The 26,274-nt window shown below is 47.9% G+C and overlaps 1 protein-coding gene across 1 annotated transcript; it reads right to left on the bottom strand.

Moving 5' to 3' along the window:
• Positions 1–464: 464 nt before the first annotated feature.
• On the bottom strand, positions 465–1,304 carry LOC125548660 (uncharacterized). Its single transcript, XM_048712222.2, has one exon. The coding sequence runs from the start codon at positions 1,192–1,194 to the stop codon at positions 673–675; it is 522 nt and encodes a 173-aa protein (XP_048568179.2). The 5' UTR covers positions 1,195–1,304; the 3' UTR covers positions 465–672.
• Positions 1,305–26,274: the final 24,970 nt, after the last annotated feature.

Below are 26,274 nucleotides of genomic sequence, written 5' to 3'. Positions count from 1 at the left end.
AACCCTCATGTTTGGATTGTATAATTATATTTGAATTATTGTTGCATTGAAATATTTGCGCAACATGATTATGGACGAAAGATGATATTTATCTTTAATTATTTTAAGTGCTCTAAATTTATGAGAACAAAACAGAGACGAACATTGATGTATAGTGTTGGATGGCCGTCTTCCTTTTTTGTGTCCACGGACACGTCCGGACGTGCCCTTGGACGTTTGATGTATCCATTATTATGGACGGCGGTGGAGATGCACTTACATTCCAAGCTTGTCAGATAAGAATGTTTGCACATTCTTACTTGGATAAGAATCATATGGCAAGTTCGCAAATACCCCAATTAACTTAGATCCTAAAGCTATAGAACCACACATGATATAATCGTGCGTTTGACAACCTTTATCCTGATTTCACGGATTAGGAGATTGGTGTTCAGTCAGATTATCACCAGTTCACTACAAAGACATGGTTTAAAACAGACTTTGTCATTATATCTGCACTATATTCTGCGCGGATCATAATAGTATTTGCACTACTTGTCAAACTGTTTACACATCAGCAAGAAATCACGAGAAAGTGCGAGAAAACTGGTGTGTTGGGTGAAATCGACCTCTGGACTTCTAGAAGCTAGTTTTGTACACAGCCGCTACGCGCGCGCGTCTTGCACGCACGCGTCACGATCGAGCCGCGAAGGCCTCGGTCCCCGCGATGACGGCGACAAACCCACCGCCAGGCGCGCCCTGCCCGCCGACCGCCGTGGCGCGCTTCCACAGCTCCGGTGGCCTCAGCGCGCAGGCGCCGAAGTCGCACGGCCCGTTCTCGGCGATGGTCGCCATCGCCGGCCCCTTCCTCCGAGCCGGCACGATCGCCGGCGCCACCGGACTAAGGCGGCCCTTCTTTGCCGCCCCGACATCCGCCGGCTGATCGGCCGTCGCCACGCGGCGCTGCTTCGTCGACCCGGCGCGGACGAGGTCGTCGGCGCGGTCGGAGCTCGTCCACAGGTGCACGGCCGTGGCCGATCTGACAAAGCCGGAGCCGCGGCCGCCTGCCACCGCCCCCGCCGGCACGCGGGTGGCGCACCCGGACATGCCGCGCACGTAGAGGTCGCAGGCCGAGTCGCACGCCCGCGACAGCGCGCGCATCGGCGCCCCGATGCAGAGGCACCCGCCCGTCTCGCTGCCGCCGCCTTTCGTCATCTGCTGCGTACTGGGAGCGTGGAGGTTGCTTCCGACAATGAAAAACAGACGGAGCGCTACTGGTACTGGTACTGGCTAGGTCGTCGAGGTTTCTTTGCTCTTTATAGAGCCAACTCGACGGACGTCGCCGTTATCTCTGGGCTGAGAATCGAGCACCCGATGATGGGGTTCACACCGGGTTGCTTGTGCAGTCGAGGTGCCTGGTTTTAAATATTTAGAGAATTGTTTTGTTAACCCACCGGGTAAGCGGTTTTTAGTACAGGCGGTAAGGGCGAAATGGTCAGGATGCACATGTATCTGATGTATTTTGGGGCCATAGGCTGACAGGGGAGTTGAGCCGGCCAAGTCTCACGAGCGCAGACGCGCTGCATCGGGTGGTGCCGGGTGCACGCATATGTAAGCCGGAGTTGATACCATTTGTTTTTCTGTTAACAAAACCAGTCGGCCTACTAACTTGGGATTTTGACGTGCTAATTAAGCTTAGCAATCGCCGTTGCTTGTGTCAACGATGCAATTGTAAAAGAGAGCCAGCGAGCAACCGCGGGAAAGATAGCGACTTCTTCCCGACTTATCGTGTTCCCTGACAGAAGCGCTGGCCGTGAGTCAGCCGTTAATTCTGACAATGGTGGCATTTTTCTTTGGAAAATGGACAATGCTGGCAATTTTATTTATTTATTTAACTTACAATGGTGGCAGCTGGGAAAGAGAGAAAGGTACTGTCATATCAATACATCATGCTTAAGCAAAATAGAGAGTGACCGCGTTAAGTCATGAAGTTATTCTCCGGAAAAAAAGTAATGAAGAACTTAGCGCTGGTGTTTTGTGCAATGCAAGTAAGTAATGCATTTGCTTTTTAACATCAATGAGGGTCCGGATGGACCTAGGTAAAAATGGTTACTGCACAACTATTACAAGGAACCTACAGAAATATAAAATTAGGCACTGGTCCTTCCTTTATGCATAAAGATCCTTGGATGGAGAACTAATAATACAATTGAGTCCACGTGACGATGCCAACCTTGTTAGAGTCGGTGGAGCCGGCGATGCCGACAAACACCACCTTGTCATCACTACTCTTGAGAATGTGATCACGAGACTTGCTAGTCATCACTACTCTTGAGAATGTGATCACGAGACTTGCTATGAATTTCCACTATGGGCGACAACGGTTGGGGCATCCCTGTCTTGGAGGTTCAAGTAAGATGTGCACGGGATCGGTGCCAAGCCAACGATCAACCCAAGAACACCTCGATGCACACTGTAGGCATATGATCTTAAGGGTCTTCAACTCTGGCCAACGTCGACATTGTGTGATGGATGATTGGCGGGGGGGGGGGGGGGGGGGGAGGGGCAATTTCACTGTGAAGCTGTCTATCCCTTAGATCTGTCGGTGTTCTGAAACAGGAGTGCCTAGACTTGCCTGCCTGCGGCCCACGGCGTGGCTCCATCGACGGCCTAGTACGGCCCACCTTCGGCATCAACAACTCAAGACCCTTGTGAGGGGCCAAGCCTCGCGAGGCGGACGACACCAAGGGGAGCTCCTAGTTGGCGCTTCAGGCGCCAGCTAAGGGAGCTGGCGCTCACAGCCGCCGAATCGTGGGCCGGCCCATGTGGCGACCACGGCTAAACTCGCCTCGCCTGGTCGCTCGCTGGATCGAGAGCCTCGAGGGCTGTTTGTACGGTCGCGGTTGACCAGTTGACTGACTGGTCAACCATTGACTTTAGAAAAAAGATGAAAACGAAAAACGAAAAAAATCATAAAAAAGAAAAAAAAATCGAGATTTCAAAAAAGTTCACAGATTTGGAAACCTTCATTCATTTTTTTCAGATCATCAAATTTGAAAAAGGTTCACAGAAATTGAAAAAAGTTCATCAAATTGGGAAAGAGTTCATCGATTTTGAAATAAGTTCACCAAATTTTAAAAAAGCTCATCCATTTTGAAAAAAGTTCATCGATTTTGAAAAACAGTTCATCAATTTTGAAAAAGAGTTCATCCATTTTGAAAAAAATTTCACGGATTATGAAAATATTTCATCGGTTTTGAAAAAGAGTTCATCAATTTTGAAATAAGTTCACCGAATTTAAAAAAACGTTCATTGATTTTGAAAAACAGTTCGTCGATTTTGAAAAAGAGTTCATCAATTTTGAAAAAAGAGTTCATTAATTTAGAAAAAAAGTTCATCAATTTAGAAAAAAAGTTCATCGATCTTGAAAAAGAGTTCATCGATTGTGAAAGAAAGTTCACCGATTTTTTTAAAAATAGTTCTTTCAAATTAGCAAAATAAATATAAAACCGTTCCAAAAAGAAGAAAAAAGAAAAAGAAAAAAAAACATAAAAAACCGTTTTGAATAAAAAGGAAAAAGAATAGGAAAAAGGAATCGTTGTAAGAAGAAAAGGTGAAGAAGCAGTAGTTTGGCCAACTAATACGAGTTAGTGCGGTGGTTAGCGCATGAGGCTAACGACCGTCAGGTCGCGGGATCGATTCCCATCCAAAGCACGCTAAATAGGAAATGCCGACACCAAAACCTTCAGAAGGAGCAGCCTTCTCAGGCCGGCTCCTGAGGAGCGGAGATTTCTATGCAGCCGCGGTAACTGGGTTTGTCCTCACGACAGGAAGGAAAGGAAAAAGATGGGCCAGACCCAGTTACCGCGGCTGCAGGCGCCGGTTTGCGGAAACAGCTATAACCGGCGCCTGCGACGCTAAATAGGAAATGCCGACACCAAGACCTTCAGAAGGAGCAGCCTTCTCAGGCCGGCTCCTGAGGAGCGGAGATTTCTATGCAAGCCTCACCTCGCGAGGATCGGATGGCGTGAGCCATGAGGACCAAGGCCAGGCGAGCGCCAGCGGGCGCAGTACAACAGTTTTCTCTTTGGTGCTAAGGAGGAAAGCGCAGGCGCGGAGTCCCGAGGAATTAGCCAAAAGTTTCCATTCCCATGCAACAAGACAAAGACCGCCAGGACGGCAGGACGGAGGTCATCGCCGATCCGACCACGGCGTCACGACCAGAAGCTTTGCAGGCGAAGACTACTTTTGTCAGGATAAGATGTACTAGCTGTCTCCCTTCGAATTTGGCCTCCCTTCCCGCCTCCATTTTGGGTGAAGAGGACTAATGCCACTATAAATATGGCCTAGCCATCACCGTAGCGGGGGATCGGTCGATCGATCGATGGAGGGACCAACGGACGAATCATTCAGATCATCCTCTCCCCCACCAGCTCAAGAACACACCTCCAGAGGTTGTTCCTCCATTGTACTAGTTCATCCACAACCCACCTAGAGGCCAATCCACCAAAAAGCAGGAGTAGGGTTTTACATTGCAAGATGACCCGAACCTGGGTAAACTGTTGTATCCCATTTCCTTCCTGTACATCGAGCTAGGCCATGAGGTTGGCGAGTAGGCAGACTGGGGAGGTTGAGTTCTTCGCACGCACCCCAGAGTTCGAATCTATCAAGGGTCTGCGGAGCCCGAAATCCGACATTTGGCACCCCAGGTAGGGGTGCGTCGGAGCCTCTCTTCCTCTAGTCGATTCGACGCCGTCTCGCTGTCCCCATGGCTAATGCTCACCGAGTTCGTGCTGAGCGCCGGACCGCCCTCGCCGCTCGCGTCGCCCAGACGGCGCCCGCGGGCAATGGTGCTCAGCATCGTTCCCCGTCGCCCGCAGCCAACGCTGCCATTGGCCCATGCGGCCCACGGGCAGCAGGCTTAGTCGATGCAGCCCTCTATGCGGCGTGATGGGTGCACCGCCACTCCATCGCTGACCCCGGTGGCCGCTTCATCATCTCATGCTCGTCGCGGGCTGGCGAACGCACAGGATGCGTTGCTCATGGAACGCTAGCTCCTGCTCTATCACCCTATCGACGACCTCTACGAGGACTGGCTGGACCGCATCACCGAGCTCATCAGCGCCGCCGGAGAGACCCCTGCACCGTCCTGCTCACTGCCTCCACCGCCGCCTCTCGCGGGCGACGTGGCCCACGGTGCGCCTCCTCCACCTCCCAGGCAAGACGTCACCCTCGAGCCAAGGAGCGAGGCTCCATGTCGTGGCCCGCCGCACAGGGCGTCGGCGCGTGACGAGGAAAGCTGCCAGGTGGTGCAGCGACCGCAAGGAGATGCGCGTTGAAAGTGCAATCATGCCCTTAATCTTATTTTGATGTTGATGACAACATGCATGTATGGGACTAATCATGTTTATCAAGTATATCTCGGGATTATGTCTCATAGGCCGTGTGTGGATCATGAATAAAGACAAACGCATGTAACTCAAGATTGGAGATACAAGACAATATCCTTGGCTTTGTTTACGGTTTGTTCTTGAGTATAGGGATCCCGCACTATTAAGAGGGGATCGATGGATCTAGTGAAAGATTTGCTCAAAACCCACAACTCCATTTTTCACCGGACGTCCGGTACGTCACGGACGTCCGATCCCTTTTAGCTGTCCGGTCGTCCGGCTCTCGTCGGTCGTCCGGAGGTTCTTCACAGGACAATATTCACGGATGTCGAAGCTTCTCCAGACATCCGGTCCACGGACGTCCGACACTTCCTCAATGGAACAGTTTTTATGGATATCTGGTCCTCTACGGATGTCCGGTCACCGGACGACCGAATCGGTCCGGACGTCCGTTAGCTGTATTCTGATTCGTGGCTTGTGATTCTCCAGCGACCGGACGACCGACGTCTGTCGGACGTCCGGCCCTGTCTGGACGTCCAACGCCTCCTGTGCACTTGTGTTGCTCAAACGGTTACTTCTCCACCTCCACTATATATAGCCTTCTCCCCCACGGGATAAGGTTGACCATTCACTTTGAGCTTGCTAAGAACACATTTCACTCACTCTCTCACTCTTCCACACCAAATCTTAGATCCCCAAGGGATTTGAGATCACTTGAGAGAAGTTCTCCAATCAAGTGATAGATCCACTCCTTTCCCATCTTTGCACCAAAAAAATTCGTGATTTGAGCAAGTCTTGAGATTTTCCCATAGTTCTTGTTACTCTTGGAGGTTGGAGACTCCTAGGCGGTAGGAGTCTTTCGGAGAGGAATCGACCTTTGTGATTACCCCCAGAAAAGTTTGTGAGGGTTTGGAGACCACCCCAAGGTCTACCACTAGTGGTTGAGAAACGCATTCGTGGTGTTGTCTCAAAGGGAGAATAGGGTGAGCCATTGTGGCGTTGGTGTGCCTTCGTGGTAACATCCACCTCTCTAACAGTGACGTAGCTTCCCTCCAAGGAAGTGAACATCGGCATACATCCTCGTTTCCCGGAGTTGCGGTTATTCCTAAACCTAACTCTCTACTTGTGGTTACTTGTCTCTTAGCACTTACTTATATCATATTGTGCTTTCTTACTTACATACTTGTGTTACTTGCTTAGCACTTAGTACTACACTTGCAATTGTTAGGCTCACCTTCATATTCCACATTATTGCCTAAAATTGCTAAGTAATAATTAAAATTTGTAATTGTACCTATTCATCCCCCTCTAGGTCCATCTCGATCCTTTCAATTGGTATTAGAGCCTCGTGCTCTATTCTTGTGGCTTAACCGCCCTAGAGCGAGATGAACCCTGATGGGACTCCCCTTGTTACAGATCCGAAGGATAAAGGTGAGGCTTCTTCAGAAGTCAAGTCCTTTACTTCCGAGGATCTGGAACGGGCCCTTGCTAAGCAAAAAGAGGAGCATGATTCTTCTCTTGAGGCCTTGGTCCAAATGAGACTAGCCACGTTGTCCATGGTGCTTGCACCACTCTCTGGTGGTGCGGCTTCAAGGCCAATTGTGCCTACTCCGTCACTTGGTCAACAACCTCCTGACAATGATCACTCTAGTGTTCCTTGGCTTTATGCAAGACCCCAAGTTGAGAAACCAAAATATAACCCTCAAGGCAAACCTCCTTTACTTGATGCCACTTTCGATTTTGCCTTGTGGAGAGTTGCTATGCAGGATCATCTTCGATATGGAAATGATGAGATGCTGGAGATCTTGGAGTATGGTTACCATGTGGTTGATCCAAAGAATCCTACACCAAGAGAAATTTATGACAAGAATCTCAATGACACTGCAACCATGTGTATAAGGAGAGGTATGGTTGAAAAGCAAAGGAGACCTTTCATACACATCACAAGTGCAAAGGAACTATGGGAAAGTATTATAAGATCCAAGACCGGTAGCTCCACCCTCCGGAGTGCTCAATATGAAATTTCCAAGGGGCAATTACAAAACTTTTGTATGGAGAAAGGTGAAACTCCCAATCAACTCCTTGAGCGTCTCATGACTCTCACAGCTGACATTGAGTCATGTGAGTGTGACAAGACACAAGATGGATTCAACACGACTAAGCGATATCTTGTGGACAAGTCGCTTCATGCTCTTGCCCCATATCACCACCAAATGGTGTGGGACATAAGACAACACCATGCCTTCAAGGAAATGACTACAGATGACATCATATCCACCTTCCAACTATTTGAAGAGTCAAAGGAAAATGCCACAAAACATCTTGCCATGCATGGTACTCCAACATCAAAGATTAATCTTGCATTAAAGGCCAAGCATGTATGTGAAGATGAGCAAAGTGAAGAAGAAGAAGATGATGATGAAGATGGTGATGAGGTTGAATCTGATGAGGGCCCTTCATATGAAGACATGGCTCTCTTTGTCAAGAAGTTTAGCGCGAGAAAATTCAAGGGAAGATTTCAAAAGAAGAAAGTAAGAAAATGCTACAAATGTGAAGAAACCAACCACTTCTCCAACGAGTGCCCTTATGAGAAGAGGGAGGATAAACCAAGGTTTCCCAAGACCTTTCCCAAGAAGAAGTTGCCAAATCCTTTGAACTCCAAACCATTGTTGAAGAAATCGTTAACTGGTAGCTGCTCGGTTGGCTAGCGACTAGGGGATTAATCTGCTAATCGGCAAGTTAATCGGCCATTTAATCAATTAATCGGATGATTTTTTGGTTTATCGGCTACTCGGTGACCCTATGAGTAGCGATTAATTGGCAAGTTAACTGGTTAATCAGATGAATTGTTGAACAGGGCTCCAAGCTCAATAAGAAAGATGGGAAAGCAATGGTTGCTCAAGAAGAATCCGATCTGGATGATGTTAGTAGTGTTGCCGGAGTTGCTCAAGATTCTTAAAACACGTTGAGGCTAGTCAACAAGAGTGGTGATGTTGTCACCTAAAACTATATGAAGGACTACAAGGGCAATGCTCACAAGTGCCTAATGGCAAAGGCCGTGGTAGAAGATGGGAATGACCAAAGCTCTCTCGACAAGGTCAAGGTAACTCCACGATCAAATCCTTCTCCTTTCACTCCTCCTACTCCTAGTGATGAGTATCTTGATGTAGAGGATATTCATGAGGATGATGATATAGATGATCCTATGCTTGCTAAACAAAATAAGTTCATGTGCTCCCTCAAAGGAAAGAAGCTCACTATGTTTCGTATGCTTATGGAGATGGTGAGTAAGCACACCATCACCATTAAGGAACTCGAAACCCTCATCACCGAGGAAAAAGAAAAATATGAAATCCTTGAGTAGAAAGTCCAATATGAGGAAACACGAAATGATGAAATATGCTTGAAAATTGGTGCAAAGATTGATGTTCATACTAAAGATCTTGCCTCCTTGAAAAAGGCTATTGACTCTTGTGACGAGTTAATGAATGATAAAAGTAAGCTTGTGAAGTCGAATGCTTCTCTCTCTAAGGATTGTGAGCTCCTATCCGTGTCCCTCAAGACTAAGGAAGAAGAGCTCACCCTTCTTACAAAGAGTTTTGAGACACTCAAGCTTACTTATCTTGAAACTCTAGCCAAGGCTTACTCTTCTCCTATTATCAATGTTGATGCTTGTACTACTAACTCTAGTAGTGATCTAGCATCTATTCTTGAGGAAAATCGCTTTCTCAAGGCTCAAATCGAGAAAGGGCTCATGACGTGTGCTCAAGGGCAAAAGAACCTTGATGAGGTATTGATCCAACACAATGAAGTGTTTGCCAAAGAGGGACTCGGGTTTGACCCTAGCACAAGCAAGAAGAAGACAACCTCTCAAAAGTGCACCACCCCTCTAAAAGAAACTTTTGTACGACAAGGGCACAAGGAGAAAGGTAAGGTTGTTAGTGGGAAGGCCATGAGGGGCATGCCCACTCTCAACAAGCCAAAAGAGTTCATGCCTCCATCCTATGTACTTTATAAGGCTAAGGATGGAGAGGTTTATGCAAAGTTTGTTGGTCCTCGAAATGCATTCTGGTTTTATGCTATTTGGGTCCCTAAGACCCTTGTGACTAACTTGAGAGGTCCCATTGCAAAATGGGTTCCTCTAACCAAGTCATAATTGTGTGTAGGTTGCTTTCTCCGGTGGAGTAAAATGGGTGATTGATAGTGGATGTACCAATCATATGACCGAAGATAGCAAGTTGCTCTACGATTTCATGGAAGCTATTCAACCATTTATGAGCATTATGTTTGGTGGAGGATCAAAAGGATAGGTACTCGGGTTGGGCAAGGTGGCTATCACAAATGACATGTCGCTTGCAAATGTCATGCTTGTCCAATCCCTTAAATACCATTTTCTTTTTGTTTGCCAATTGGCTTCTGTTGGTTATGATACACTCTTTGGACTAACAGATGTGAAAGTCTTTAAGAGAGATACTCTCGAAGTGGCCTTTGTTGGAGAGTTGGATGGCAACCTTTACACGGTTGATTCCTCGAAAGAGAGCACATTCCATGCAACTTGTCTAATGGCCAAGGCCGACAATGGGTGGCTATGGCATCGCCGGCTAGCCCATGTTGGCATGAGAAATCTTCAAGATCTCTTAAAGGGTAATCACATCCTTGGACTAACAAATGTCTCTTTTGAGAAACATCGTGTGTGTAGTGCATGCATAGCCGGGAAGCAACATCAATCAAAGCACCCACCCAAGAATATTGTGTCTACCTCAAGGCCTTTGGAGCTCCTTCATGTGGATCTTTTTGGGCCTCCTTCATGGGATAGTCTTGGTGGGAAAAAGTATGGACTTTTTATTATTGATGATTACTCAAGATATACATGGGTTTTCTTCCTCAAGTCCAAGGACGAGACAAAGATCACCTTCATTGATTTTGCCAAGAAAGCACAACGCAAGTTTGACAAAGAAATCTTGGCAATAAGAAGTGATAATGGCTCCGAGTTCAAGAACTACACCTTGGAAGAATTTCTTAGTGATGAAGGGATTGAACATCAATATTCAGCTCCATACACTCCCCAACAAAACGGTGTAGTAGAGAGAAAGAACCGCACACTTGTGGAGATGGCAAGGTCCATGTTGGATGAATACAAGTCACCACACAGTTTTTGGGCTGAGGCTGTCAACACTGCTTGCCATGCATCAAACCGGCTCTTTCTCCGCACTATATTGGAAAAGACTCCATATGAGCTTCTAACTGGGAACAAGCCAAATGTCAAGTACTTTCGGGTATTTGGGTGCAAATGTTTCATTCTCAACAAAAGAGAACAGTTAGGAAAATTTCAATCCAAAACCATTGAGGGCATATTTGTTGGCTATGGATCAAACTCTCACGCCTATAGAGTCTACAACAAATCCAATGGATGTGTTGTAGAAACTTGTGACATGGTGTTTGATGAATTTAATGGCTCACATGGGGAGCAATTTGATCTAAGTGATGTAGGTGAAGAAGATTCTTCTCAAGATATCTTGACCATGGGTGTTGGTGCACTTCTTCCAATGGAGCAAGAACCTCATGATGATGAAGAAGAAGAAGGAAGCTTCACGCATCATCAAACTACTTCAACACCCATACCACCTCAAGCTCCTATTGTTCAACAAATACCCGTAGACCAAGTACAAGATGATGATCAAGTTCCTCTTCATGATAAACATCAAGAACAAGATCATCACCAAGGACAAGAACAAGAAAGTGCAATCATTGACAATGAACCTCAACAAATGGAAGATGGAGAAGAAGACCTTCCACCACACATCAATGATCCATATGTTGAGGATGTGGATGATTGACATGAAGCTGAACCTTGCGAAACCTTAACCTCCATCATGCCTCGAGTGGCCGGTCGTGTTGATGTTGACAAAATTCTCACCGACATATCAGAAGGTAGAGTCACTTGTAAACAATTGACAAACTTTTGTGCTCACTTCTTGTTTGTGTCTAGTGTTGAGCCTCTCAAAGTACAAGAAGCGTTGATTGACAACGATTGGCTCATTTCTATGCAAGAAGGGTTGAATAGCTTTGAGCGCAATCAAGTGTGGTCATTAGTCAAGAGGCCAACTACGGAACACAACGTCATTGGAATAAAGTGGATTTTCAAGAACAAGTAAGATGAGAATGGTGTAATCATCCGCAATAAGGCAAGGTTAGTGGCACAAGGGTACTCACAAGTTGAAGGTTTGGAATTTGGTGAGACCTTTGCCCCCGTTGCCCGTCTGGAATCCATTCGCATCTTACTTGCTTATGCTGCTTTCAATGGCTTTACATTACATCAAATGGATGTGAAGAGTGCTTTCCTTAACGCTCCTCTACAAGAAGAAGTATATGTATCACAACCACCTGGGTTTGTTGATCCCGATCACAAATACTATGTGTATAAACTTCATAAGGCTTTGTATGGCCTCAAACAAGCACTTCGTGCTTGGTATGATCATCTTAATAAGTTTTTACTCGATGATGGTTTTGTGAGAGGGGTGATCGATCCCACTCTTTTTACTAAGAGAGACAAAGGTGATTTGATCTTATGCCAAATCTATGTAGATGATATCATTTTTGGTTCTCCTAACATTCATTTGTGCAAGAAGTTTGCGGCTTCAGTGACCAAGAATTTTGAAATGTCACTCAATGCGGATTTGAAGTTCTTCCTCGGGTTTCAAATTCAACAATTTCAAGAAGGAATTTTCTTGTCTCAAGCAAAATACCTCAAGGATATCCTAGCAAATTTTGGCATGTCTGATGCTAGCCCATGTAAGGCACCTATGCCAACCAAAATTGTACTCACTGAAGACACAAACGGTATCCCCTTCGACCCATCTAAATACCGCTCTATGATTGGTTCATTGCTTTATCTTTGTGCATCTAGACCAGACATCATGTTTAGTGTATGCATGTGTGCTAGATTTCAAGCTTCCCCTAGGGAAAGTCATCATAAGGTGGTTAAGCATATTCTTAGATACCTTGTTCACACCCCAAAGTTGGGTCTATGGTACCCCAAGGATGCTAAGTTTGATCTCATTGGGTACATGGATGCGGATTGGGCTGGAGACAAAGTGGATCGTAAGTTCACCTCCGGTGCATGTCAATTCCTTGGACGCTCCTTGGTAAGTTGGTCCTTGAAGAAACAAAATTGTGTTGCTCTCTCCACCGCAGAAGCTGAATACATTGCAACCGCCAGTTGTGCAACTCAATTACTATGGATGAGGCAAATTTTGAAGGATTACGGTATCACCTATAGACATGTGCCTCTTCTATGTGATAATGAAAGTGCCATCAATATTGCTGAGAACCCCAAAGATCATACCCGCCCCAAGCACATTGATATTAGGTATCACTTCTTGAGAGATCATGTGGAAAAGGGGGATATTGATATTGCTCATGTTGGGAGAGATATGCAACTTGCAGATATTTTCACAAAGCCATTGGATGAAGCAAGGTTTTGTCAACTTAGGCGTGAACTTGGTATCTTGGAGCTTGACAACATTATGTGAAAACTAGTACCCATGCATGCATTGTCATAATGTCTAGTCTCGATGTAGGCATATATTTAGGGGGAGACACTCAACTAATGAGTACTCTCACCCTATGAAATGCATAAAAAGAACAAACACTCTCAAGGCTATCATGTTATTCTAACTATGGAGCTTTCTATGATGGAGTAGTGATTATGCACCCAAAGTTCCATTCTTTGCGGAGCCATGTCACGTATACTCATACATGGTGGCCGTAGCCACTGCTCTTGTCACTAGAACAATATATGAGCGGTATGTGTTTTGGTGATGTTGTTGTATTGACATAGGTTACACACTACTTGATATTATACCAATTCATCATTGCCATCATCATCTCCCCCCTAGTCATCATCTAAAGTTTTACAGAAAATTTTTGTGTGTCGGTCATCCGGTACTGTACAGACGTCCGTAAAAAGCTCTTTGTTACCTTGGGTCTGGACGTCCGGTCTATCCGGTCGTCCGTTAATTCCTCCCCTGGCTCAGGCATTCTCAGGCACCGGGCGTCCGAAGATATCCGGTCGTCCGTTAATTCTTCCCTGGCTCAGGCACCGGACGTCCGTAGTACACCGGTCTTCCGGGACTTTCTCAGGCACCGGACGACCGAAGAACTCCAGTCGTCCATTAATTCCTCTCTGACTCAGGCACCGGACGTCCGTAGGACTCCGGTCGTCCGGGACTTTCTCGGGCACCTATATATAGCGCGGGGTGCGGTTCGGGTCAACCCTAATCCCTTCGCTCCCCACCGCCGCCGCCCCTGTCTCCTCGCCGCGGCCGCTCGCCGCGGCCGCTCGCCGCTCGTGTTCCTCGCCGCGGTCGCTCGTGCTCCTCGCCATGGTCGCTCGCCGCTCGTGCCCCTCGCCGACGCCACATCGCTCTGGTCGCCACAGTCCCCAACGCGACCCCTTGCCTGACTTGCTCCGGACGCTGCCTTCCTCCGTGTTCTTCACTCCAAGGTAGCACCCATCTCTTCTCACCTCATCCATTGATTCTTCGATCTATGGTGGGGTTGCTGATTTGGGCCATTCTCCTCCTCAAGGTCGAGATGCCCAAGACCAAGCACTCTGCGTGCAAGCAGGTCATCGGTGGGCCATCTCGTATGTCTCACCATGGTGGTTCCGATGACTCACAGGAGTGGACTCGTCCTCGGAAGCGTGTCGCTCGCCCTCACAGCTCTACTAGCAACTCCTCTTCGGAGGGCTCCGACTATGAGGATGAGCTGGAGGATTTGGAGCAGCCCGAGTTTGTCGCCGTTCGCTCCTCCGCACCCAAGCCGGGTACTTGTCGTCCCACCTTCAAGCCTCCTCCTCCTCCGGCGCAACCTCACGGTGATGCTCGTCATATCTCTCTCGAACCTCCTTTACCCCTGGCCGCCAAGTTAAGAAGTTCAACGAGGTTCCTGTTGATTCCTATCTTAAGTTGCATCATGATGTTGATCAATTTACGGTTTCTCAAGACTCTTAGGACAATCGTTTTTGCACTAAAGTCCAAGCTGACATTTTTACCACTATCATCATTCCTAAGGGTCTTTCTCTGTATTTGTGCATTGATTTAGAGCATATTCGTACTCATCCGGACAAATATTCTGGGGCTATTGAGCTCATTGAGTCGTCCAATCTTGCTGCTCCATTTGCATTTCAACATGACTTTAACCAAGCCGCCATTCATCAATTATATGCCACATGTTTCTTCGGTCCAAATAACACTGTTACTTGGATGACCTCAGACACAAAGCTCTCGGCTTCCTATTCTCAGTTTGTTGCTGCCCTTAGTTTTCCTGACACCAGGTTCAAAATTCACAATGATGACCCCGAACATAGACCCAAGGGCACCAATGTATGTGCTGATCTTATCAAACCCATACCAGACCTGACTAATGAGGAGAAACATAAGGGCTTTAACCAAGTCTACATTTGGCGCGCTCCTTTCTTCATTATCTATCAATGTGTCATTCACACCATTTATCCTAAGATGGGTGACAAGGGCTCTTGCAGTAGCTACTGCGTCAATCTCATGCATCGCCTTTATGCATCTCCGAAAGGGAAGATCAATGTGCCTCATTCTATATGGCATGAGATTCGTCTCGCTTCTCTCCAGTACAAGCAGGCCTTTCCTCATGCTCCCTTTCTTCAGGCATTTATCAAAAGTGTGGCTCCGTTTCCTATTGTCCGCACTCATTTGCATGAGCGATGGGTCATTCCCGCACACATGGCCGATGACTATATTCCCAAGGATTCTTCCTCTTCTGCTCATCCGTGCCGAACTGTTGCTAGCACTCCTCGTCCTGCTCCCTTCGGATCTGCACCCTTTGGTCGCATTGCTCGCTTTCTTGGGAAGGCTCACTCTACCTTGATGAAGGCTGTTACTTTTAACTGCTCCCAAAATCACGATGTTGTCACGCGCATTATCACCTCCAAAAATGCTCTGAAGGCTCGACTGAGAGACTCCGGAGTGTTCAATGTGAGTGATGATGACCGTTTTCCTGATGAGCCCCCTTCTGACTTTGGCTTTCCTTTGGGTCCTGAGTAGTCTGACTTCCTTGACGAGGTCGGTGGTAGTGGTGTTCATGATGATGATGATGATGAGGCTGGGTTCTGATGATGATGATGTTCTGGTTGCTCCTCTGGGCCCCCTTTTTGGGTACTTGCTGCCAAGGGGGAGTAGTGTATCCACATAGTACTATAACATGTGATGTTAACTTGTATTGCACTATGATATGTATCGTACCATGAACCTTGTTATGATCATTGTTACTTTAGGTTCTATGATGTGAGTGATGAATCTATTTGAATGTTATCATGTGCAACTTATGATTTGAATGTGTTGGTATCACCCTGAGGGGGAGCTCCTCTCATGCTTATTTTTCTTTGTGCACATTGTTAAGGGGAGCTCCGCAACAAATCTCTTCGATACCCAAAGTTTTTATTTTAAGAAGTACATGTATGTTGTCATCAACTACCAAAAAGGGGGAGATTGAAAGTGCAATCATGCCCTTAATCTTATTTTGATGTTGATGACAACATGCATGTATGGGACTAATCATGTTTATCAAGTATATCTCATGATTATGTCTCATAGGCCGTGTGTGGATCATGACTAAAGACAAATGCATGTAACTCAAGATTGGAGATACAAGACAATAGCCTTGGCTTTGTTTATGGTTTGTTCTTGAGTATAGGGATCCCACAATATTAAGAGGGGATTGATGGATCTAGTGAAAGATTTGCTCAAAACCCACAACTCCATTTTTTCACCGGACATCTGATCCCTTTCAGATGTCCGGTCGTCCGGCTCTCGTCGGTCGTCCGGAGTTTCTTCACAGAACAATATTCACAGATGTCCGAGCTTCTCCGGACGTCTGGTCCACGGACGTCCGTTATCCTCCGGACGTCCGACACTTACTCAACAGAACAGTTTTTACGGATATCCGTTCCTCTATGGATGTCCGGTCACCAGACGACCGAATCGGTCCGGACGTCCGTTAGTTGTATGCTGATTCGTGGCTTGTGATTCTCTAGCGACCGGACGACCGACGTCTGTCGGACGTCCGGACCTATCTGTGCCACCGGACGTCCGGTCCTGTCCAGACGTCCGACGCCTCCTGTGCACTTGTGTTGCTCAAACGGTTACTTCTCCACCTCCACTATATATAGCCTTCTCCCCCCACAAGATAAGGTTGACCATTCACTTTGAGCTTGCTAAGAACACATTTCACTCACTCTCTCACTCTTCCACACCAAATCTTAGATCCCCAAGGGATTTGAGAGCACTTGAGAGAAGTTCTCCAACCAAGTGATAGATCCACTCCTTTCCCATCTTTGCACCAAAGAAATTCGTGATTTGAGCAAGTCTTGAGCTTTTCCCATAGTTCTTGTTACTCTTGGAGGTTGGAGACTCCTAGGCGGTAGGAGTATTTCGGAGAGGAATCGACCTTTGTGATTACCGCCGGAAAAGTTTGTGAGGGTTTGGAGACCACCCCAAGGTCTACCACTAGTGGTTGAGAAACACCTTCGTGGTGTTGTCTCAAAGGGAGAATAGGGTGAGCCTTCGTGGTGTTGGTGTGCCTTTGTGGTAACATCCACCTCTCTAACGGTGACGTATCTTCCGTCCAAGGAAGTGAACATCGGCATACATCCTCGTCTCCCGGAGTTGCGATTATTCCTAAACCTAACTCTCTACTTTTGGTTACTTGTCTCTTAGCACCTACTTATATCATATTGTGCTTGCTTACTTACATAATTGTGTTACTTGCTTAGCACTTAGTACTACACTTGCAATTGTTAGGCTCACCTTCATATTCCGCATTATTGCCTAAAATTGCTAAGTAATAATTAAAATTTGTAATTGTACCTATTCACCCCCTCTAGGTCCATCTCTATACTTTCACGCGTGCACTCCCAGCACCACTACGTCAAGACTATGTGCCGCCTGCGGTGCTGGCGCGTGAGCACCAAGATCAGGCTCCACCTCAATGGCGGGCTCCCTTGACCACAGCAGGATACCGCGCGTCCACTCCATGACTTCAGCAATGGTGTCAGGTGACATTTTTTTGTTCGCAGTTGGAGGTGCCCCTCGGGTTGTGTTGGGGATATAACTATTAGGTATAACCCGCCCAGGAGGGGCCAGGTCATCCTAATGACGATTCATAACAATGAAGCCCAAGATCTTATCGCGGTTCATAGATAGGCTTAATAGAGGGCCCAGACCCGAACGCGGCTTAAGGCCCATGATTGTAAACCGTCGTGTATGTAAACTTGTATTGGAAGGCATATGAGAAAGGTCACTGTTGGGGATATCACTACTGGGTGTAAACCAGCCTATCTGGGCCGGGTTAACTTCGTCAGTAGTTAAGTATGTTAAAGCCCAAGAAGGCAGATGAGGGCTCAAGGCCCATAGTCGGTTCAAGGCCTGTAACCGTAAACCGGCGTTGGTATTTAACTTGTATTGTAAGTTAGGAATAAGTAGAGACCAAACCGGACACATCTATGAGCCGGTATTGGGACTCTGTGAACCGACGGGCGTCACCCATGTATATAAGGGGACGACCCAGCGGCGGTTCAAGGACAACAGACAACAACTCGAGACTTAGGCGAAGCTTGTTTGCTCCCTAGTCATTGAAACCCCATCAATTCCATCACAACTAGACGTAGGCTTTTCCCTTCATCGAAGGGGCCGAACTAGTATAAACTCTCTTGCGTCCCTGTGTCCGCTTTAACCCCTTCAAGCTAACCCGTCACGATGGCTCCACGACTAAGTCCTTTCTCTAGGACATCTGCCGTGACAAAACCACGACAGTTGGCGCCCACCGTGGGGCTATTGCACGATGGTTTCAAGTTCTTGGAGGGCCGCTTTGAAGGACTTGAGGGCTACATTGTGGGCCGGATGACTAAGAGTCGTCGCGGCAAACTCTACATCGATGATGCAGGCTGGGGCCCCGAGGCCGGCTCAGTTGAGTATGGGTACCGGGTCCCCTTTGGTGGCATACACGTTTTCATCGGCAGGATTGGTGAACCGGGCCCTGAGCCGGACATCTGCACCGACCTCGTCGAAACGGTTCATGACGGCCGGATTAAACCGTCATGAAGCGTGCCTTCGTGGGCGTCATCCATGGAGGAAGTTATGAGGATGGATCAGAATCTCGCGGCGAGACCGTTGTTTATTCCGGCGACGAGTCATCAACCGGAGAAACCGAATCTCTATATCAGCTACAAGACGGCCGGATTGGGGGCTGTTCCGATGGCGACAGTATTCCGGACCCCTCTGATCAACCCAACCGAGTTGGAATATTCATGGCCGGCACACAAGCAGCGCTTCATTCTTCGACCGCTGCGCCAATAACCTCCGGTTCAGTAGCGGCGACAGCTGCCGGGGCAGGAAGCTCTGCACGCCCGCCGGCTCAAGTTCTATCAGATCTATTTGATGCATTGGCTGCGCTTATGGCAGAAGCTGATCCGGCAGATCAGAAAGTCCACAACGCGGAGATTGCAAAGGTGAAGGAACAGATCACCCAGGCCAAGGCGGACCTGGCAGCTGAGAATGCCAGGATGACCACAGAACGGGCCGCTTTAGACGCACAAGCCTACAGGCTCATGTTGGACCAGAACGCGTCGCATGAAGTCATGAAGAGGAAGTACCGATCCCGTTTGCCTTCTATTTTCGAGGCCAGAGACCTTTTCAACACCCCAGGAGTAGGAACCAGTAATCCGCTAGAGGGAAACCAGCCGGAAGCTCCGCGGACCGGTGCGCCGGTTCAGCCCCGTCTGATGAATCCGCCTCGTCAAAACACTGTCATACCTCAGGCTGTTTCAACACCACCGGGTCACTACTCCAACCCAATGGACAATCTCGTTGCCACTGCTGCACGGCTGGAGGCCATTCCAATTGAAGGTGACTCGCCGCAGGCGGTAGAGACACAATGGGTCAAGGAGCTTCTTAGGACAGCTTTGGTCCAACAGGAAGCATACTCGTACAGCCGCGACCGGATCCACTCGACCCCTCGTCCAAGCCGGAGCTATAGCAGGCGTATGGATGAACCAGCAGTGTCAAGTAATGAACGACATGGAGCACCCCGCGGCAACAACCCGGCGGGTGGTGCTGATAACGCTCAGGAAGTGGTGGACCAGGCCCGAGCACGCAGGGAGGCCGAGTTAGCCGCACAGTATCAGGCTCGGCAGCTTACGCCGGTTCGTCCAACTATTTCGGTCGAACCCGGTGTTACTTCTAGCTCTTTGGGGGTGCCTTGCCTTGTCCCCGCTTTACGCAATGTGCGCCTGCCCAAGGATTTCAAGGGCCCGCGCAAGGTACCAAATTACACGGCGGATCAACCCCCAGAGACATGGGTGGAGAGCTATGAGATGGCCATGGAGATGCTTGATGTGGATGATGCGGCATGTGTGAAGTACTTCACCATGATGCTTGAAGGAACGGCCCGCACTTGGTTAAAAAGCTTACCGGCCAATTCTATCAGTTCATGGGCCCAATTACGAGCCCGCTTTATCAGTAATTTCAAGGATACATGTAAGCAGCCCATGTCGATAGTAGACTTAGCTGCCTGTGTCCAGGAGGAAGGAGAATCGACGACTCATTGGGTGCACCGGGTCTCACAAGTGTTGCATTCATCAGACCGCATCAACGCTGACACCGCAGTCTTAACCCTAGAAGGCAACTGCCGGTTTGGGCCCCTAAAGCTGAAGTTGGGACGGATGAAGCGCCATTGCACTGACATGGGGACCCTCATGGCTGCTTTGGTAAAGTATGATGATTCTGATAGTACCAAGGATCCCGAATCTGATGATGACAAGGCAGGGAAGGGAAAGAGGAACAACAACTCCAAAGGTCAGCAGCATCACTTGGCAGGCAATGGTGGTGGAGGCAAGCGTAAAGCGGATGGTAACATGGACTTTGTGGCTAATACCAACGCGTAGGACAAGGGCCAGCGACGCAAGGGTAAACCGCCAAATGGCAGTGGGGCACCCAACCCTAACCCGGACCGCCTAAATTATCTACTGAGCCAGCCCTGTCCAAGACATGGGACGAAGGAGGTGCCAGCAAACCACCTTTGGAAGGATTGCTTCATTATGCAGGAGTTCAAGAATTCTAATGCTTTCCGATATGATCATGGCTCCGGCGGTGGCTCAGGATCCGGGCCGGGTTACGGTGAAGGAAATTCCGGTTCAGGATTTAATGGTAATCCGGGCGGACATTACAATCAAAATAATCAGAACAACCAGGGTGGTTACAACCAGCAGCAGCAACAGTCAGGTTACCAGAGCAACCCAAAGTAGTTGAATAGTGGGCAGTACCATGTCTTCACCACTAGCTTGGACAAGCGAGACCGGAAGGTTCAGAGGCGGGCAGTCAACTCTGTTGAACCGGTCGTGCCCCGTTATCTACGCTGGTCTGAATAGCCAATCATATGGAGCAGAGAGGATCACCCTCCCCAGGTTGATAATCCGGGTCAGTTGGCTCTGGTGGTGGCGCCTCAGGTGGGAGGTTACATGTTCACCAAAGTGCTCATGGATGGAGGGAGCAGCATTAATATCTTGTACTATGAGACCTTCCGTCGTATGGGACTAACAGATAAAAATCTCAAACCGTCTAATACGGTGTTCCACGGTGTGGTACCTGGCAAGTTAGCATATCTTGTTGGTAAGATAGCTCTGGAAGTGGCCTTTGGAGATGATCATGATTCCAGGTCGGAAACATTGACGTTTGAAGTAGTGAAAATCCAAAGTCCATATCACGCCCTGTTTGGGCGACCGGCCTACGCCAAGTTTATGGCACGACCCTGTTATGTATATTTGCAGCTCAAGATGCCGGGTCACAAGGGGACAATAACGGTTCACGAAAGCCGTAAAATCGCTTTGGAATGCGAGGAAGGAGATGCGGCCTACGCAGAGTCGGTTTGTGCCACCGAGGAGCTGAAGTATTATAAGGACAATGTTGATCCAGCGGACATGACTCCATTAAAGAAGCCAACTACGGAGCATGATCCGGCCCTGAAGTTCAAATCAGCAGCATAAACTAAGCTTGTTGACTTCGTACCTGGCGATTCGTCCAAGTAGTTCAGCATCAGTGCCAACTTGGATCCGAAATAGGAAAGCGCGCTCATCGAGTTCATCCGTGAGAATCGGGACATTTTTGCATGGAAGCCCTCTGACATGCCAGGTGTACCGAGGCAACTCGCTGAGCACACCCTTAATGTGGATCCTAAATACAAACCGGTGAAACAGTTCCTCTGCCGGTTTAATGAAGAAAGACGCAAGGCGATTGGAGAAGAGGTAGCCAGGCTCTTAGCAGCTGGCTTTATTGTTGAAGTTTTTCACCCTGAGTGGCTTGCCAATCCGGTGCTGGTCCTTAAGAAAAACGACACCTGGCGCATGTGTGTGGATTATACAGATCTTAATAAGGCTTGTCCAGCAGATCCTTTTGCCCTCCCCCGTATTGATCAAATTATTGATGCTACGGTGGGTTGCGAGCGTTTAAGTTTTTTGGATGCATATTCTGGCTATCATCAGATCAAAATGGCAGTTAAGGACCAGGAGAAGACGGCATTCATAACTCCCTTTGGAGCCTTCTGCTATGTGTCTATGCCCTTTGGGCTCAAGAGTGCCCAGGCAACTTATCAACGGTGTGTACAAAATTGTCTTCACAAGCAAATTGGCCGTAATGTACATGCTTACGTGGATGATATCGTGGTTAAGTCCAGGGAGAAGGAGATGACTTGAAGGAAACCTTTGATAACCTGAGGACGTACAAGATGATGCTTAATCCGGCCAAGTGTGTCTTTGGTGTACCGGCAGGCAAGTTATTGGGTTTTCTGGTGTCCAACAGGGGAATTGAGGCTAATCCAGAGAAGATCACAGCCATCACCTCCCTGGCTAAACCGAAGTGTATTAATGATGTTCAACACCTGGCAGGCCGGATTGCCGCGTTAAGCCAGTTTATCAGCCGCCTTGGTGAGAAGGCAATCCCTTTGTATCAGATGTTGAAGAAGACAGATCAATTCGTCTGGAGTTCCGCTGCTGATGAAGCATTTGAGGACTTAAAGCGGCAATTGGTCAATCCGCCTGTGCTCGCCGCTCCCATTGACAAGGAGCCGTTACTGCTATATGTTGCTGCTAATGCTCGTGCGGTCAGCATGGCTATTGTGGTGGAGCGAAAGGAGGCAGGTAAGGAGCATTCGGTTCAACGTCCGGTCTATTATATCAGCGAGGTACTCATTGAGTCCAAGCAAAGGTATCCGCATTGGCAGAAGCTAGTGTACGGAGTTTTTATGGCAAGCCGGAAGCTTAAGCAATACTTCCAAGGGCACCCAATTACGGTGGTCAGTTCTGCTCCTTTGGGGGATATCATCCAGAACCGGGAAGCGACTGGCCGGATTGCCAAGTGGGCTATAGAGCTTGGGCCGCACGGATTGAAGTATGTGCCTCGGACGGCGGTTAAGTCTCAAGCACTTGTTGATTTCATCAATGATTGGATGGAACTGTAAGCACCTGAAGAAAAGCCGGATCACACATATTGGACCATCCATTTTGACGGATCCAGGCAATTGGAAGGCTTGGGGGCTGGAATCGTATTAACTTCCCCACGAGGTGATAAGTTTTGTTACGTTCTCCGCTTAATGTTCCCTTGTACTAACAATGCAGCTGAGTATGAAGCCTTGCTCCATGGTCTCTGGATGGCTAAGGAGATGAATCTAAGTCGAGTTAAGTGCTTCGGTGACTCGGACCTCATGGCTCAACAAGTATCTGGCACTTGGGATTCCAAGGACCCACTCATGGCAGCGTATCATCATGAGGTGGATATTGTTGCAGGTCACTTTAAAGGCTATCAGGTGGACCACGTGGACCGACGGAAGAATGAAGCAGCGGACGCTTTAAACCGGCTGGGCTCTCAGCGCAAACCGGTCCCGCCCAATGTTTTTCTGGATGTGCTGCACAACCCGTCGGTCAAGCTTCCTGGTGAAGTGGATTTGGCTATTCCTGATTCGGAGGCTCAATTGGTGGCATCTCTTCATGTCATTCCGGATTGGACGCTTCCTTACCTGGCGTACATGAACCGGGGCGAGTTACCAGAGGATGAGACTCTGGCCCGACAGATAATCTGGCGGTCCAAGTCCATGACTATTGTCAATGGCGAGTTGCATCATTGCAGTGTATCAGGGGCGTTTCAACGCTGTGTGTCTCCTAAAGAAGGCTGTGAAATTTTGCGTGAGATCCACGAAGGAGATTGTGGTCATCACGCCGGTTCAAAATCTTTGGTAGCTAAAGCGTTTCGCCATGGCTTCTATTGGTTAACTGCTCATGCTGATGCGGAGGATCTGGTCAGACGATGTGACGATTGCCAAAAGTTTTCAAGACGTGCTCATGTGCCGGCTCAAGAATTGAGAATGATTCCAATTACTTGGCCGTTTGCGACTTGGGGGCTGGATATGGTTGGGCCTTTCAAAAGGTCCAAAGATAAGAAGACCCACCTCCTGGTGGCGGTTGACAAGTTTACAAAGTGGGTGGAAGCAGAACCTGTTAGCAAGTGTGATGCGGCACGGCGGTTCAGTTCATCAAAAAAGTGATTTTCCGGTTTGGCTTTCCACACAGTATCATCACAGATAATGGTACCAATTTGTCCAAGGGTGCCATGAAGGAGTTCTGCGAACGGGAGCACATCCGGCTTGACGTTTCATCAGTGGCACACCCATAGTCCAATGGTCAAGAAGAAAGGGCTAATCAAGAGATCTTGAGAGGCACCAAGCCCCGGCTTATGGTTCCTTTGCAGAGAACGCCGGGTTGTTGGGTAGAAGAGTTACCATCTGTGTTATGGAGCATCAATACTACACCCAACAGATCAACAGGATACACGCCGTTCTTCATGGTCTACGGAGCGGAGGCGGTTCTCCCAAGTGATATCCGTCATGACTCACCTCGTGTGGCGGCTTATGTTGAAGCAGACAACGAGACAGCACGACAAGACGCTTTGGACCTGTTGGATGAAGAACGCGACATAGCAGCCGCCCGCTCGGCGATTTACCAACAGGATCTTCGTCGTTATCACAGTCGCCGAGTCAGAACCAGAGCCTTTCATGAAGGAGATTTGGTTCTTCGGCTCATCCAAGACCATACTGATATGCATAAGCTATCCCCACCTTGGGAGGGACCTTTCGTGGTCAGCAAGAATCTGCACAACGGGTCATACTATCTGATTGATATTTGAGAGCATAAAGACTCACGTACATCAGAGGAAGAGACCAACAGGCCGTGGAACATAGCTCATCTTCGGCCTTACTATACCTGAGCCATTGGCTCTACTTATGTACATATTACGATGATGTATATATTATGATTAAATATAATAAACCGGAACCTCAGCTAAAGCGGGGTATCTGTTCTTTTACATCATGTGTGGTTACACGGAGTTGTTCTAAAGCGGCCTCCGGTTTACCCCTTGAGTTAGCTTTTCAAAAGCATCATGTTATATCACTTGGGGGCTTGGTCGTGTCCGAACCAATGCAACACCTCTTGATAGGCGAGAGCCACCAGATCACTTGGGGACTTGGTCACGTCTGAACCAGTCACGCCTCTTGATCAGCCTAAGGCCACAGAATCACTCGGGGGCTTGGCCGAACCCGAACCATTGCCACGCCTCTTGATCGGCATAAATGCCACGGTTTCATTTGGGGACCTGGCTGACTTGAACCATAGCTACACCTATCGGGAGCTTGGTCGTGTCCGACCATGGTAACGCCATCTGATCGGCTCAAATAAGCCTCTTTTTCCAAACGATTTTATCATTGCCTTTGCTTCACAATTTTCTTTGATAGATATTTCTTTCTTTTTGTTGCGTTTTTTAAACCGACAAAATTTTAAACCGGTTCACACTGTCAATTGACGGAACACGGTCCATTTTTAATCCGGAGACTATTTGCTCGGTTTGATTTTTTGTTAACATCCTATTACGGAGTAACATGGTGTTTTATTATAACCCGGCACGGTTTACATGGTAAACCGGCATTATATATATACATGAGCTGCTATCTCCTCCAATAGTGTGGGTTTATGAAACCTCCACTTCAAGATTGGCTAAGCCAACTTCATGCCCAACGATGGCAGGTATTATGTATCTCAAAGATTTGATCATATGCTTAAATTTCAGATATTTTGATTTTATATATGCAGACATCATACTCCGCCTAACGGTACAACCGCGGTGGCACTTTAAGATTTTTATGTTGCAGAAAATACTTTGGAAAGTTCATCACCCAAAGGAAGCACAAGTTGCAGTGGTTATGCACGAAGGCATATTAAGATCAAGAGTATCGGCTAGCCTATTACAAGGCAACACGGTTCCCAAAACAAGATCATTGTTTTTTCAAAGGAGAAGCAGTTTAAACCGGCTTCCGGTTCAAGCTTGGTCACCAGCCTGGCCTGATGGTTGTGGGTCATCCCGCGCCGCTTCAACTTCAGTTTCTCTACCCAGCGGCTGGAAATCAATAGTTGTCCAGTCGATTCCCATTAATGCTCGAAAGACAGCTTCATCATGGATCAGCAACGACGGTTCAATATCGGGAGCGTAAGTATGCTTACGGATTGGAGGGATAAGATTTTCCGCTTCATGAATTGGTGCAGCTACTCACTTGTTTTGATTGTCATATTGGGCTTGATAATGAGACAAGTCTGCTTCTTCAGCCAATTGACAAGCTAGCGGACGCACCTCCCGGTTTATTGCTCGCAGATCCGCTTCACTAAACTCTGACCCGTCTTCCTTCAAGCTGGGATAGCCCTGAGCTGCTTCAATAGGATCAAAATCCGGCACCCAAGCTTTTGCCCGGATTAAGGCATTGATCGCACCGGTTCGAGTAG

The sequence above is a fragment of the Triticum urartu genome, chromosome 3A (genome assembly GCF_056163025.1).
Source record: "Triticum urartu cultivar PI428250 chromosome 3A, HENAU_Tu73, whole genome shotgun sequence".
Taxonomy (NCBI): Eukaryota; Viridiplantae; Streptophyta; class Magnoliopsida; order Poales; family Poaceae; genus Triticum; species Triticum urartu.
Note: the sequence above shows the minus strand (reverse complement) of the source record. Positions and strands in the feature narration are given on the sequence as shown.